The sequence below is a fragment of the Protopterus annectens genome, chromosome 2.part2 (genome assembly GCF_019279795.1).
Source record: "Protopterus annectens isolate FY-2018-M chromosome 2.part2, PAN1.0, whole genome shotgun sequence".
In the NCBI taxonomy this organism is placed as follows: Eukaryota; Metazoa; Chordata; order Ceratodontiformes; family Protopteridae; genus Protopterus; species Protopterus annectens.
The window spans coordinates 714146309-714164044 of NC_056730.1; the positions used below are offsets into that span (position 1 = coordinate 714146309).

Below are 17736 nucleotides of genomic sequence, written 5' to 3' on the forward strand. Positions count from 1 at the left end.
GGTATTTCTTAGGTACTTACCCCTCTTATAGCTAGCTGGGGTGATCTATTATGGTGTATTTGTTTTTATATTATTGTGCATGTTTGGATTTTTAAATGCATCTCTCCAAATTTAGCCTTCCTTAGAGGGCACCTGACATCTGGGGCAAGAAAAACTGAGGAAGATGGCGTCGGCTGATGCTTTTATACCCCAGGTGCTCTGACGTCGGGGAAAGTGTGACATCAGCCGACGCTGGACCCAGACTTTGGAATCCGGCCGACCGAAGGGCTGCCTGAGGCAGGACAACCCATATGTGATGACTGCAGATGCATACCTATCGGACATCTACATTTATGGTAGGTACAAAACTGTACTTTTCTGTTAGGTCTGCTCTAATTAATACGCATTTTGAAACAAAATACTATAGTTAAAATGCATCCACAGTCATGCAAAAAGATGTATACCACATTTTTTTCTTGCACAGAACATAGAAAAGACAATGATCGTATTTAAACCAAAACAGCCCTGTAACTGTTAATCTTACTACTTTAGTTAACAAGCTTACATAAGCACTAAAATTACAAATTACATAAGCGCTAAAAAGGCCCCATAAAATTGCAGCCACTCAAAACACCCTCCTATCTTTTCAGTATTGTATGCCTTCATTCCAAAAGTTACAAGTCATCAGTCCTGCATAACTGACTCTGAATAGTATACATTTTCCAGCAAATTTTATCCATAGCACCAATCACACAAACAAAACTTAATAATAATAATGATAGGCAGATGTGAAGTAGTACATGACAGTTCTAGTATGAAGTATTTCAGCAGTGTTCTAACAAATCTGACACTTGATTATTTCCATAGTCAACCTGCCTAGAATTCTTAGTTGCATTATTTAGAGTTCATATAGTAATGTCTAGCTTCAAAGTCAAACATGCATGAAGTATTGTGATTTTGTATTTCATGAAATATATGAACGGCTGAAGTCCTACTTATGCAAACAACATCTTTCTATGTTAAATCTATTCAAATCATTGCTTGATGGCTCTGAGTAATCATCACAGTATGCCTCTGTAAGGAAGCTGACAAATTTGTCTTAATATAACATTGACATATTTAACTATTAAGCAAAGTTTGTACACAAACCCCTGTAATGGCAAGTAAAGGCAGCAAAAAGAGAATTAAATTCCAGCACACACACAAAGGTGTATGTGTGTGTATGCATGTATGTACACACACACACACACACACACACACACACACACATACATCCAAACTTATGGACGTTAACAATCAAGTAAACAAGTACATCCTAGTACACTCTCTTAGGCTATTGTACATCAACCAACAAGTATAAACACCCTACTTTTTCCTTATTGTCCAGTCTGTTCCTCCCAGTCGTTCTTTCACTTCCATTGAACTCAAGAATTTACAGCTTCTGAAAGGTTTATAGTTTCCAGTTCCACATCATACTGTGATCATTGAAACAGTTGGGACAACTCTTTCAACTTAGCCATCATTAATTTTCTATTAATAAAACCTGATTCCCATCTAGAAAACACTTTCAAAACAGCAGGAATAAAAGCAGTCTATAGTTAATCTTCCTGCATCTACTTTACTTAATCATTTCTAAGAAATGTCCCCATTCCATTGTGATTTCAGAAAAGCCACGATCTACAAAAAATAAGCCACTCTTGCCCTGTATGTCATTTTCTTGGTTGCCCCAATAGTCATAGTATTGTGGTTTTTCATACAGTTTCACAAACTGAATCAACATAATTCTAGGCTTATATTTTCATTCATTGAGAGTTACTGGCAGCTGGTAAGCGTCTAGTAAACTCAGTGACTTCTTTATGAAGCCCTTTCACAGCACATCTTTGTTTTAATGAAATGCAAGCAGTCCATGTTCTTTTCACCTTGTAAAAATTAAACAAGTTCAAATTTCTCCTTCTATTTCCATCTTCCAAAGAAACCAACTGGTGCTTGATAATCTGCCATCTACCCATATTTTTCAGATGATTTATCTTGAATTTCATCAACTTTTTTCTTTAAGGGGAGCATGGCATGACAGTGCTCATGCCGAAAGCCATAACTGACAACTTAATGTATTTCCATCCTTTTTACATTCTCAGTTAGCAGTCCTGAGAAGTGATTTAAATCCTGCAACATCCATTCAAACTTGCATGTAGCACCCTTTGTATTGTTTTATTATTGCTTTTTTTATCATCATCACCACTTCCAGCTTGGGTCACAGTCTGTTGTTCAACCTTACTCTCCACTTCACCTTCCAAAATCACCTTGTGTTCACTTTCCATCAGTTCCATGGCCATCAGCATCTGCGCAACACTTTATTGATTTGCAGTCATCAAATATGCCTGGAACAAACAACTTTAAATATTAACAATAGCATTAATTGTAATCTTAACAAATGCAGTGACTACAGGAGACACTTAACCAATGAAGCAATATAAGATTGCCTTCTTGTTTCAGCATCTTTGAATTTCATTCATTGGAAAATGTTTTTTTCTGATAACTGCTACATCTACCTACAGGCTCTTTGAGCTTAAGGTCTTCGTTTGAATGAACCACATTTCTCTTTCACTTTAGCTACTCTTTAGTTTTACTTCATTTTGAGTTATTATTCTTTGTTTACAGACTTTTTATAATATAATGAACCATATTTTAAACAGATTTTTATTTAACATGGTGAAATTCATTTACTCCCCATCATTCATAACTAATTCATGTCGATCTAGTGATAGTCATTTCTTCCACTGCCAATAGTTGAGAAAATTGTACAAAAATACCTTTTGGTGACCCTCTGAAATAATTATGTGTTCATGGGGCAAGCTTCCCAGCATCCCTGATGTGTTGGACAAGCCCCCTATATGCAGAATGTATATATATCTGCTTTGATGTTACATAAAAGTGGAGAAAAGGGAAAAGGCCACTGTTGACAAAAGGTATTTTGGCACAGTTTCCTCTATGTATCATCAGTGTAAGAAATGACTGCCAGTAGATTGACCCTTTTTTGACATCCCTTCCTTCCTTCTTCTCCCCTCCCTGCTCTAGCTTTCTCTCTCCATTACAAACCTTCATGTCTCCCTTCTGCACCTCTGACTCTCAACCATTCACATACCTGTTTTCTTTTTTGTCCTCCCTTCCTGTACTCAGTCCCTCCATAACTATGTTTTCGAAATGCTACATATATCTATATCTATATATCTATATCATACCTCTATCTGTACAGATTTTTGCAGAATATCCAGATTTTTGCCATATATTTTTGGTCTGTTTTTCATAAAATTGTGGCTTTCTTGCAAATTAGTGGCACATCTTTAAAGACTAAAGTTAGAAAATAATGGCAGACATTTGAGTTTTAGACTTAATACCCTTCAGAAAATTCATGCTAATGCAAAACCTGTTATTCTATCAACTTTCTAAGTTTGCAAGAGCAATACTTAAAATTGTCCCTATTTGTGCCACTTTTTTTCATGGCTTTGTCCAGATTTTTTACTCTAAGAAGTTGAAAGGTATGATCTAAATCTAATTTCTCTCTCTCTCTCTATATATATATATATATATATATAAGTATATATATGTGTGTGTGTATGTATGTATATATATGTATAGTTTAACATTACTACTGCTGCATTAATCCTTTGTGTGTACCCACTACTTAGAGCCAGCCAATAACATTGCTTTTTGACTTCTGTTTGTACGTATTGCAAGAAATTGCTGATATTTGTTTGCATTTTTGCATTCTTATTGTAATGTCTGCTCCGGAGCTGGGACTGAAAATAGTCTGTGTGGATCAGTGTTCAACTCTGGTTAGCATAGATTGATTAAATAAATAAGTAAATAAATGTGTACATTCATGCATACATGTATAAATGTTTAATTTAGTAAGACATGCATTTGTTTAACATTTCCTTGTTTGAATGTAATGTGTTTTAGAAGGTAGTTTGTAATAAAGTACTATAGGAAAATCTGATTTGATTTCAGGAATAAGTGTTACTTTGGGCCAACCCATGTTTCCTTCAAAAAGTGGTAGCAGAATTGTGCTCAGACCAATCCATTCATTTGCTGGTTTTCCTTCTGAGTTAAGAAACCAGAGGATAATTGGTCCTTCACGCCCTAGATCTGCAACCTTCATATCAGGTTCTACTTAAAGCAAAGCATCAGTTTAAGAAGACAGAACAAGTGTAAATCTCCTTTATTCCATGCAGGGAAAGGCTAGCAGATGCCAAGCAAACCTTTTTCAACCGGACTGCGAACTGCATTATCTTTTGCCTTCGGGTGGTAAGCCAACCCATTGGAAAATAATACCATGCTAAAGCCACTTATCAAGGCCATAACTGCTTCCAATTCTTATTACAAAAATGCTGTATTGTAGTCATGTGTGTTGTGGTCCTAGGTTCACACCTTCAAAGTCATTATTGCATGGACTGTGAGTTCAAGAGTTGAGCTCCCTTTGGTACCTGAGTGCTTAAGCAGTAAGCATTCTGAGCCTTTCCTCTTTGCTGTCCTAGGGATTATACTACCCTTAAGGCTTTTACTTTTTTTTTATTCAGCTAAATTGTAGACCACCCAAGAAAGTTTATGGTTGCAGTTATAACAGATATATGTTCATACGTATATAGGTACAGCTCTCCTCAGGCTGTACAGTGGTTACAACACATAATGGTGCCCTTAAGCTTTGGAAGTTGTCCATTTGTCATATCCATTACTGGATATAACCCATATAGCTTAGGCTATTGTGATAGTGATCTGTTCAAACATCTGCTGCTATCGTAAGTTGCATGCACAACTGTACTCTTCTTGCCTTTTCAGTATCCTTCAAAAGGGTAAGTATCTTCAGTACATCACAAATATCCTTCTGCCACACCCTTTGGTATATGATGCCTCCATCCAGTTGCTGCTTTTAGTTTACCCTGTAAGTTAAGCAAACCATGTCCCTTCAAACAGCATAGGTGCAATTTCTTGGGTTTCTAGGAAGTATTAGACTAACTGCCCTTGTGGGCCATTTAAGCTGAGCTAATTTCCCTTTTGCTGCTCAAATTAACCTATCCCACTTGGTTTTTGATTGGCCTTATCCATCCCACAGGCAGTAATTATATATTACCTTTAATGAGTATAACTGGGATTATATCATAGATAATTTTAGGGGACCCAATCACAGGATAAAGCATTTAGGAGCTACCTCTGTCCATTAGTAGCACAGTGGGAAGTCCTGGGGTAAATGTTTTGTTTCCCATCCATAGATCCAAGTTGCAGTTGAACATAGACAGGTATGAATTTTTTTACATGGATGAGCAGTCTGTTCCAAAGAAGTGATATCCTCTGCAAAATACTTGCCCCTCAAACCATTATGTTGATGTTGAACTGCTGATATGCAGTAAATCCATCAGTACTGGGTCGGAGGATACCTTGTATGCCAGGCACAGTCTGTAGGATACCAAGCATAGTTATAGGGCTTTGAGTCAGTCCATGTAGAACATATTGTATAGGCCTTGTATCCTTTTAGTAAGGTATCTCTGTGGGAATTCCAGTTGTTGCATGTGTCTGGACAGATACATGCCAAAGGGGGCATTATTCTCAATCACTGACCTAATGAGGGCTGAGTAAAGGGGACCAATGACATTCCTAGATTTAAACACAATCCCTTTATTTATGTGCTGTGTAGTATAGAAGTACTTTTTTACAACAGTGAACTCATTTTGGATGAATGTTAGGTCCCTGAGCACACAAGTTCCCATATCCCAAAGAACTGGGTCAACTCTTAGTGGCATGTTGTCAGTGTGGTTGCTCACTGGGGTAGTTGACTTCCCAAAGGATATAATAGTGCATTTTTTTGACATTTAGTTTCAGTCCATAATTTTGGCACCACTTATTTATTTGGGATCATTTATTTTTTTGATTTGCAGAAGTGTGCTTGCAAAAAGGTTGAAGGCAAACTGGTGGCTTGGGTACTTGGTACATTCTCCTAGGGTCATATGTGACATCACAGTGTATGCAGACATAAGGGTGTGCATACTTTGCTGCACAGGATGTTCCCAAAAATATATTAAATTGGAGTGAGAGGTAAAATAAGCCTAATCACAGCGTGTCCCCTTGCATATCTGTTATTTTTGTTCTTGACTGTTAGTTGTGCACATTGTTTAGTGATCCTTTAGGGTAATAGCTTTTGTCCTAGTCCAGGACATCTGTCTTTCTCTGCTTAGTCCTTCTTTGAGGCACGCTGTGATTTGTTTCTGATAGAAATGAAATAGCAGCTGGTGTGACCTGTCCCTCCTTAATACTACTGAGAGGTATCAGACACAGTGGTCATGGCTTTTGACATGAGTCTCCCCGAACTCTGCTGTAGAGAGCAGCTTGTGTTCATTAGATGCTTTTTGGCTTTCTATATTTCTGTCTGAATGCTGTATTTCGAGTTAAGCTCCTGTGTAGCTATTATGTACATATTCACATACTGTAGAGTGTACCTCTTATTTCATTCTGTTTCATTTGGACATATTAACTTTTCTGTTTTTCTTGTGTAGCACAAATAATTCCTCATGCTTGGTAAGATATTTGTTCAGCTCTTTACATCATGGGATATATTATTATTGCCAGACATTTGCCTTTCTTACACACAGAGAGGTTCTCTCTCAGTGATTGCTAAAACAAGCTGCATATGTGCTGTCGCCTAAATGTGCATACTCAAGGAACCTTGTTAAATACTCATGATTTTACATGCTATAATGAAAATGTGATGGCATGATGAGTACTTCTTCTATTTTTATGAAGATTCTTTCTGAGTCATTTGCTGTATGAGATGACTTTGAATAGTTGCCTTTATGACTGTTAACTAAATATGCAGTACCCAGTATCCTTGGCATGATTAAAGTTAGAATGTCCTGTTTTTGCTTTAAATTATGACACCCTGGAAATATGTGAGACACTGAAATTTAAGAAAGTCACCTGAAAGCTGCAACTTAGAATACTTGTCAGCCAGGCATTGATATATAGCCTGTATAGGGAGGGAGAGATTGCTTGTCAGCTTGTCATCAGTGTACAGTTTGTAATGCTAGAAAGACAGTCAGAACTTATTTTATTTGTTTTTGTTACAGTGGTTTGGCAACTTAATCACTATGGAGTGGTGGAATGATCTGTGGTTAAATGAAGGATTTGCCAAATTCATGGAGTATATTTCTGTCAACGTTACACACCCTGAGCTCCAAGTTGTAAGTATCTTTACTCTGGCAAGTTAATAATTTATCTTCCATTACTATCTAATTTAACCCATCTGGTTTTTGGCTCCCACGTAGTGGAAGATGGTGCTTTATTAGTAGTCCTTCCCTACTTATCCTGCAGAGTTGCTAGATTGTTCTGTTAGTGAACCTCAGAATATCCGCTAATGTTAGTACCAGAGCTGTGATGACCAAAAAGAAATTCCTAGGTATTTGTTGGAGGAGGATTATAACAATATTAAGTCACGTGGTTGTCTATGTTATTTTATTCGTGGTATTGAGGGTTCCCCGAGTGAGCGTAACATTTGTTCCTGCTATTGTTTCTTCAACACCAGCTTGTGAGAGTAATATTTGCTCAGAATACTATGCTCCATCACCACAGTGCTGAGTTTAGATATTGCAGATACAGTCTTAGCTTATCTATTTTCTTCAGGTAGAGTGTCTTCACATTTATCCTCTTCCTGTACCCCTTTGTTTTTCTGTCGTCTCCCATCTAGTGGGGGTGTTTTCAATAGAGTGACATTTACTTCAGCACCACAGTGTGTGTGAGTGACATCTGCGCATGCTACTGCTACTCCATCACTAGTTGGTAGAATGAAAGCAACAATCAGTGGATCCTCAGCAGTAAAGCACTTGGAAATATCCCTCTCATGCTTTTTGTAATGGCTGTTTTTTTTTTTTTAATCGTCGGTTCCTATATTTGAGGTACATTGTTATGGTATGGTCCATTGAGACCTATTCAAGCAGTAGCAGATCATTTCAAGAAAAACAAAATTAAAATAATAATAATAGTAATAATAATAATAATAATAATAATAATAATAATAATAATGTTGTGCATTCTTTGATAAAGGCAATCCAAGTCCTTTATGCCGTCCATCACCATAACATCTGCTGAGGTCATACACCCTTGGGGAAGTTTGTAAATTTCACTGAAATGGTCTGTTGATCAGTTGGACATGATGGACCACACAAATCTCAGGGTGCACATGTCCTTCTTGGTTTGGTACATGCATTGTCCCTGTGCCAAAGTTTAAGGGTATGCCACCTGCAAGAGTTCAGTTCTTTCCAGCTGCTATTGAGTAGCAGTTGTCTTTCTGATGTGCAGTTTTGAAAGTCTGTGTGTTTGACACCTAAAAAACACATTGGCCTACAAATAAATAACATCTGCTTTTATATTGTAAAGTGATTTGTAATAAAGCATTGTATTAACAGTTGCGTTGCCTGTAGCTACTGTCCTCAGGGCATGATAGAAGACTACCACAGGCACTGCCTTTTTTAACAAACTCTGCAGCAAGATGTTAATTGTTTCTGCAAATTCCAGTGCTTCAGCACCTGCAGGTGTTGAAAAGAGCTTAGCAGTGATAGAGTAAACTTGCATAAAATTGTCTAAAAGGATCCTAGGAACTCTAAGATAGGAACACAAAAGGAAGAATGAGACGAGCCCAACGCTAAGGTCTAAATCCAGATGTAACTGCTTTTCAGAGTACTGTATAACTCTGGTAGCCTTGTCCCATCCTTCACATGCAGAGTTATCGGCTTTTAACAAGTAGTCGTCTCTCTGCTTTACTGTGGACATATGTAAGCTTGATGGAGAGGTGCTTTTAGCACCTCCTCTTGGGAACAAGGCCCAAGCTGTAGGCAACAGTCTCACTCTTTAACTAGGCAAGCTAAAATCCTTCATTGAAGCGAGGAGCAAACCTTCAAGTTTGCTAGATATTTCTGAGTCTGAATTTGAACTCCGAGAATTTAATCCGTTTGTATTTCACCATGAGGCTGATCATTCACAGTTGAGGGCTGAGACTGTCCTTAAAGATCTTCCCAGTCCCATCTTCCCACCTTTAGCCTTCTGCATTTCCCAGGCAGATTTTTAAGAGACAATTCAATGTGTGATGCAGTGACATGATAGGGACATGAGAGCACACATTTAAGTAGTTCAATGTGATACCAGCACTCAACTTTCAACATGTTGTCAATCCCTCAAGTCATCCGTGGTGCATACCTTTCCATTGCATTTCCCCCATCACTGTGTTCACTGTCAGTAAAACATTCAACGTGTACTCCCTCTGTGGCCCCTGTATGATGAGGTGATGAGAATATAGTAGTTGGTTCATTCCTAATAGACATAAGACTCCTTCTTTTTCTAATGTATTACCTATTGTTGAGAGTGAAAGATGGATACAGCCTAATTAGAGGCTCAGAGGGGCACCAAGTCTTTTTCTCCTATTGACTCTTAGATTGTTGAAGCATTCATGCTCAGAAAATCTACTGTGGAGTTACTGTTGCTCCTTTCTTAACCATTTCTTGCTCTTACACCAAGGAGAAAGCATAATCACAGGTATCTGCTTGCCTCACAGAACACGTGAAATAAGAATATATCACTGTAGCATTTAAATAACACAAGTATTTTTTTCTGAAGAGAGAGTATTATGTTTGGTTCTGATTTTTAAGAGAACACAATGCTGATATTTAGATATGTATTCGATGTTATGAGTTTTAGATGTTTGTGTGTGTGTGCTTATATATATATATATATATATATGTATGTATATATATATATGTATGTATGTATATATATATATATATATATATATATATATATATATATATATATATATATATATATATATATATATATATATATATATATATATATATATATATGTATATATGTATATATATATATATATATATATATATATATATGTATATATATATATATATATATATATATATATATATGTATATATATATATATATGTATGTATATAATATATATGTATATGTATATATATATATATATATATATATATATATATATATATGTGATATATGTACATGCTGTAAAGTAAATATTCAGTTTTAAACCTTTAAGAAGCAGTTTCGTGTACCAACACCGTTTTGCAATTCATGTAAATTGATAAAGCCTAATGTAAACCTGCCACTTTATTAGAAATGTATAAAAACTTTATAACATTCTACTTTATAAAAATCATATAATAGCTGTATATGAATGGTCTAAAGTATTTCAGCTATGTAAACCTAACAGTCTGTCATTTTAATGTGTTTAAATTAAGATCTGATGCTGTCTTTTCTGTCTGCTTCAACCTGTGAGTTATTGCATCCAATTGGATCCAAGGCAGATGGACCAGAATCTTTGCAGCTCCAGTTCTTCTATAATGTGCAGCCTGTCTAGATCTCCTCAGTTCTTGTTTGCTGCTTTTAGGGTCAGGTGCAGTCTGAACAAAGCTCTGGCATCTAAGTGCCTTTGGCTCAGATTTTCTTATATTTTCCTCCTCTCCTACTAGGTCTTTTTGGTTATTTTGTAGTTGTAGTTTCTCTAGTAATAGGGATAGTTTTTCTGCAGTAGAAGTTCAGCGAGTAGATTTTTTTAAAAGTGTGTGTGTGCGTGCGTGCGTGCGTGTGTGTGCGTGCGTGTGCGTGTGTGTGTGTGTGTGTGTGTGTGTGTGGTCTATGCTTGTTAATCCTACTCCCAGCAGGTTCTAGCAAGAGTATAGCTGTTTATCCTCTCTCATGTAGCCCTTTGGTGGTGTGTTGTTTATTCTTTGTTGCAGAAAAATAATAATAATGAGTAGTAGGAGAAGGGTTCTTTTTCAAGTAGCTATTTTTTTGGGATTTTCTCCATTCTCTGTGAACAAGTTTGTGATTTTTCTCTCATTCTCTGTTTACTGTTACTGTTGGTTTGTCAATATGAATAAAACTTTCGGGTTTCAAAATGTGTTTCTGGTCTGGGCACAAGCTGCTCTCCGCAGACTCTCATGACCATTATTTTAACTGTCTTTGTGTTGCTCACCTTGACTTGGGCTTCAGGGACTGGGCAGCCTTTGGGGCCAGGGTTCTGGCTGATTGTAGGGCAAAGTTGGTCTTAAGGAGCAGGCTTCCCACTTCCCCTGCCTAGTTAAAAATATTGTCACCTTCTTCCTCAAAGAAATTGGTAGATAAGAAAAGAGACAAGGATAGAGAGAGAAGGACAGGAAAGAGAATGAAAAGCTGAAAGAAAGATTGAAGAAAAAAGAAAGCAAAACAAAAAATATGAGGGCAGGAAACTTGGTTCTGTTTCTGCTGATGAGGGTCAGCTAGATCTTAAGGTCCCAAGGCCTTGGGCTCCTCCGGCTGTCATTTTGGATCCAGAATAGGTATCCTGCAGGTACCAGTCTCCTTCCTTGTTGGCTTCAGCTTCAGATCCAACAAAAATCCTAACGCCAGATAATCTGAACCCCTTGTTATTATCAGCAGCTCCAGCTTCGGCTCATCTCCAATCCCCCCTTTATTCCCATTACTCCAGATCTGGATTTTTCTCAATAGCCTTCTCCACATTCGGTCCAGGCTTCACACTTCCAGACCCAAGAGATTGCTCAACCTTTGCATTGACCCTGTAAACAGGATACCATGGCTTCCACTAGATCTGAGAAGTCCTGCAGTAACTTTATGGAGTCTGACTTGGATCAGCTCATGCAGACCTTTCTGAAGGCCCAAATGGACGTGGAGATCATCCACTCACCCTCTTCCTTTAGCCCCAACACTTGCAGCTTCACCTCAAGTCTACATCTTGGTGCCAGCGACTGTGCATATGACACAAACTCATATCATCCTTTCATCAGTGCTGATGTCCTTGACACCAGTCTCTGCCCTGATGTTCACAAGTCCAGTCTTCTCGGAACCAGATGCATCCCAGAGCCTTGAGGTCAGCACCAAGAGCCCAGGATCAGGTTCACATCTGAGGTTGTTTGATCTATCCCTGTTCCTGGGTGCTTTGGCTGTTGACACCTCGGCTTTGATCTTAAGTTTGTACCCAGCTGGATTGGCAGCTGGAAATGGGGTATCTCCTAGAACTGAAGATTGAAAAAGGCGTCTTTCCAGCTGGCTAACTTCATCTTTTGACATTCTACATTGTATAAATATTTTGCATCATTCAAAGACTGGAATCCCTGTGCTGGTGTGTGCTCCATTCCGATCCTCCCAGCCATCCAGGGTCTCAGTTTCATATGAGTTGTCTTGGGCAGACTATACTTTTAGGCTTTAGTAGTCCCATTTTGGTGACTTTCCTGTGGCCTCTGTGTTCCCCACAATACCCCCCCCCCCCAGGAGGTGCACAAGAGGAGCCATTGCAAGAGCAATCACTTGGATTCCTGTGTAGAATATCTTGTAGAGGATTCTGAACTCAATGAGGGGGAAGAATCTCTCAAATCCACCCTGTGATGATGCCTCTTTTGGCAATCTTTTAGAATAGATGAGACAGTGAGGGGGATGAACAGGGGAAGCCTCTTCCCCTGAGGAATAAGTCTGTGTTGAAGCCTTAGGCAAGAGCCCATCCACTTCTTGGGTGGTACCCTCTCTGGATACCCTTATCAACCTGGTGTCCCAGATGGCTTGGGGTGAACATAATGTGATGTAGCTCATCCCTCATAAACCTGACACTGTGTTGGTCTCCACCCTAAAGTTAGGTCCTTTTGGAGAAATGTTCTCACTATTGATGGCCATTGTCGCCTTTGCAGCCATGAAAAAGGAGTTCTCTGAGGAGAGCACATCTGCCATTCCCTTGGATAGAGAATCAAGGGCACTGGACTAATTTGGGAAGCACACATATCATTCAGCCATGTCTGTGTGCTGAACTATATGGCATGCTTGAGTAGACTTCAAGGGGACTTGATTACCAAAATGTCTATGTTGGTCATATCACAACAGTATCTTGAGGCATGTAAGACCTTGGAGACTGAGTTGTCAACTATTTTATCAATATCTAATGTGTCCACAAGGTTTATATCTAATGCAGTTGATGGTATGGCATGCAAGGCAGGCTCCGGCATTGCAGATCACCACCATGCCTGGATGTATGTGTGTAATTTTGCAGAACGCTTTAAGACATCCTTTCATAATGCTCTTCTTGATGGATCCACTTTGTTTGGGGCCAAGATTAAGGGACACTATGATCAGGACTGAAAAGGAGGGCAAGACAATGTCTGCCATGGAAGTTCCCTTTTCTTTTCTGCTAAGGACCTTCTTAAGGAAACAAAAGGGAGAGAAAAGACTGTTCATCTGCAAATCTCAACAGTTTTCCTGTGACACTTCAGGCAAATATGCTTCCCAAGACAGAGGGGGGATCTTCACTGGGTGTTGCCTTAGGGGGATGGCTATCCACAAACTGAAGGCTTCAGAGGTCCATTCTCTGGTAAGACTTTAATCCTGAAAATTTGTCTGACTGATACACTCTGGAGGCAGTTGGGGGTGCTTGGCTCTCCACCCACAAGTTTGCAAGACCATCGCAAGAAATGCATGGGTCTTGAAAGCCATTTCCAGAGGCAATACTATTCACTTCCAGTTTAACCCAAGTTTGAGACAAAAACCCCTTCCCAACATTCTACCCCATCAATAGAGGGAAGCAGTAGTACAAATCCCAAAGCTGCTCACAAAACAAGTCATTCAAGAGGTTCCAACAGACTAGAGAGGATCCAAAGAAAAACAAGGACCTCAGCAGTTTAAATCTGTACTTCAAATTGGACAAATTCCAGAGGGTGACAGTGCAATCCTTTCTACCTCTACTGAGGAAGAATGACTGGATATGCTCAGTGCAACTCAGAGATGCCTACTGTCACATAAAGATAGTGAGGCATTCTAGGAAGTTCCCGCACTTCAGTCTGGGAGCTAGTCCTTACCAGTTTTCAGAACTGCCCTTTGGCCTCACAGCAGCTCCCTGTGTGTTAATTAATTGCATAGCAGTGGTAGCAGCTTGGCTCAGACTGCAAGGATTCCATATTTTTCTGTACCCAGACAATTGCCTCCTTAAAGCAACTTCAAGGGCATCTCTAGTTCAGGCGAGGGATTTTTTTCTCCATTTAAGTCTATCCTTAGGAATTACAATAAATTTCAAAAAGTCCAATCTGGAACATTTTCATACTCTAGAATTGATTGGATGCCATCCAGACACCATCAATCAGATTGTCAGGCTAAATGCCTCAAGACTAACGTCCCTGTGAATTCAAGCAAATCAAGTCTTGTTATGTCAGAGGCTGCCAGCTTACTTGATCCTACATCTTCTCAGCCTGATGGCCACTGCAGTCTGTCTTGTTCCTCTAGCCAGACTTTTCATGAAAGTTCGCCAGTATATGTTATAAGTTCTGTGGTCATTTTATAGTCATTTAATGACCTTTCTGATTCATCTCACCAGCATCTGTTACCACTATATCTCTTGGTGACTGAAGTCATATCATGTTTCTGCAGGTTGACTGTTTTCTCTTCCATGGTGACCACAGATATTTTCATCCCTTGATAATAAAGTTTTTGCAGAAAGCAGACCATTGCAGACTGACCGGGGTTCTCAGAGCCACCTTCTGGCCCAGACAAGTATGGTTTCCCCTTCCTGGGGCCTCCCCTGTTGCACCCTCCTTAAGTTTTGGACCCTATTTCAGTTTTGATTTCCCATCTTTCAGGCCAGCCTTACCCAAATCTGAAATTCTTCAGGTTGGCTGCTTAGTTCCTCAAGTTTCATTCATGGCCAGAGATCGCAAACTTTCTAAGAGATTTGTACATATTCTTTCCTCTCTTCAAAAGCCCTCTGCTAGAAGAATTTTTGCTAGTAAGTGGAAAAGATTTTCTATCTGAGCCACTTCTAAGGGCCTGGATCCTTTTTCTGTTCCTTTAAATGCAGTTTTAGATTTCCTTGCAGGGCTTTTTAGTCTGGGCTCAGCTGCTCCACTATCAAAGTTCAGCTGGCAACCATCTCAGATGTTTATGTGGGTTAAGGACATATTCCAGTTGTGTCTCTCATATTGTCTAAGTTCTTTTTGAAGGCTACCTCTCTGTTTAGGCATTCAGTAAAGGATCCGATCCTTCCTTGGGATTTGTCCTTTCTCCTTCAGACATTAACGAAGGCTCCTCCTGAGCCAGCAGCTACTGTAGATTTAAAGTTTCTGTCATGACAAACACTTTTCTTGATCACAGTTATTTCAGCTAGAAGAGTTTCAGATGTTCAAGCATTGTCCTGCAACCCTCCTTATCATATCTTTTATGATAATAGGGTTTCTTTTTGGACTAATTCATCCTTCTTGCCTAAGGTGACCTCTGTGTCTGACTTAAACCATTCCATTCAAATGTCAGTTTTTGCCCAAATTTCATTGACAATGGAGAGTATATGCTCCATACTCTCAACTTTTGTCACCAATTGAGCTTTTATCTGGAAAGGGCAAAATAAATCTTGAGATCAGACCAACTCCTTTTGTCCTTTTCTGGAGATAAACTGGGTAAACCTGTTTCCAAAACGACCCTGCCCAGATGGCTTTCTGAATCTGACTGCATATCCTTTGTCTATTCTATGAAAGGTGTTGTACTGCCTAATAAACCAACAGCTCATTCTTCCAGAGCAGTTGCCTCTACAGCCCTTCTTTAAATGATATCTCTGCAGCTGCTACTTGGTCTAACACTCAGATCTTTGTAGTCAATTATAAACTGGATTTTCAGTCCAGATCCAAGACATCATTTTGCTCAACCATTTTACAAAATATTCTTTCATGATAGCACCCATTTTGACTGGCTGGGGACTTGGCCCAGCAGGTTGAGACAGACAGAAATGACAAAAGATATTGGATCCATGTTTTTTCCCAAATTTTATTGACAATGTAGAGTATATGCTCCATACTCTCAACTTTTGTCACCAACTGAGCTTTTATCTGGAAAGGGCAAAATAAATCATGAGATCAGACCAACTCCCTTTGTCCTTTTCTGGAGATAAACTGGGTAAACCTGTTTCCAAAACGACCCTGCCCAGATGGCTTTCTGAATCTGACTGCATATCCTTTGTCTATTCTATGAAAGGTGTTGTACTGCCTAATAAACCAACAGCTCATTCTTCCAGTGCAATTGCCTCTACAGCCCTTCTTTAAATGATATCTCTGCAGCTGCTACTTGGTCTAACACTCAGATCTTTGTAGTCAATTATAAACTGGATTTTCAGTCCAGATCCAAGACATCATTTTGCTCAACCATTTTACAAAATATTCTTTCATGATAGCACCCATTTTGACTGGCTGGGGATTTGGCCCAGCAGGTTGAGACAGACAGAAATGACAAAAGATACTAGATCCATGTTGTCTTCTTCTATTTCAACCATCCCTTCGTCCCTCTGTCCCCTTCCAAACTGTTACTGATATGTTTCTGGCTCTTGGTAGACCTTGCAGGCTGACCCAAAGTCTGACACTGAGACACCTTTTTGGTCTAACATGCAGATTGGGTTTTGGAAGACTTTCTATATATAAATCAGGTATAGTTGGGCAAGCTTAATCTGAGGAGGTCTAGGCAGGCAGGGCACTGTGGGAGAAGATATGGAACTTTGGAGCTGAAGATTCTGGTCTGCCAGCCTTGGATCTGATAACCCACAGACTGAGACAAATGGATGAAGCCTACACTAATCTAGTATTATGGTAAGTACATAACTTTCATTTTAGTAAACAGCACAGTGGGTCTTGATACAGTGAATGCAAAGTGCTACCAGTGATGCCTGATTTCTGTATATTCACTGACAATTTTTTTATTTCATATTATTAAAGTTTATTTTCTTCAACCAAATACTGCAAGATGCAATGGCATCCTCTGATCTAAAACATTTTACTAGCTCCAGATTGTCTGGTGGGGGGTAGGTTAAAGCTTTCCTAATATTTCATTTCAATATATTTTGTTACAGGCTTCAGAGTTTAACATTAAGCTATTTACTGTACCTGTGTAATCTGCAGTATGCCTTGCAGAGATTACTTGTGTTTTCCTGACTTAGTATCAGCAAAACTAGGTGTAAGGCAGAGAGTTCCTACTTTGTGCTAAAATGATTTGAAGAAGTTGTACACAGGGCATTCATCTGATAGTTTGTCCCCTACCACTACTCTTCCTAGGGTATGGTAGCTAACTCTGGTCAGCCTATTTATATGTGCATCAACTAATCTGAAAATAAGTTGTGTAATTTTCAAATGTATGAGTGTTTTACAAAAGTAGGACAGTAAAAAGTGATTTCTGGCGTACAGTGAACACTTCATTATTTAAAAACTTTATGCATTTTACTTTGTGTGAGTATATTCATGTATGTAACTGTTGAAATAATCTGTGCTTACCTACCTATATATATCCGTACATGCATGCATACGTACGTTGTTTTAACAAGTATATGTTATTTTTCTCTGTGAAGGGAAATCAATGATCTGTCCATCAACTGAATATGTTTTTCATTGTTTATTTCTTCATGCATAAGAATGGCCTGCCTCAGATTGAAGGATGTCATTATGGTGGTGCTATAATGATTTATGGTAGCATGACTTTAAATGTATTGCTGGTGGAATTCCTTTCTTTTTTACTGTTTCATAAATGCTTTAATAATAATGTTGACATTTTATCTCTGGCTTCATTTAAAGTAAGTGAGTGTTAAGAAGTGCAGATATATCTTCCAATGTTAAGGCCTATGATGGAGACATGCTATGCACAGCTGCAGTTTCCCAAACACAGTGCAGTGTATCAGTGACATCCT

The 17736-nt window shown here is 38.8% G+C and overlaps 1 protein-coding gene across 1 annotated transcript in view; it reads left to right on the forward strand.

Annotated features, from left to right (window-relative positions):
- The window catches only part of ERAP1 (endoplasmic reticulum aminopeptidase 1), a 1476217-nt gene that overhangs the window by 624109 nt on the left and 834372 nt on the right, over positions 1-17736 (forward strand). Inside the window, exon 7 of the mRNA XM_044064113.1 lies at positions 7095-7208. Within this exon, the coding sequence (XP_043920048.1) occupies positions 7095-7208 (114 nt within the window). The remainder of the gene's footprint in view (positions 1-7094; positions 7209-17736) is intronic.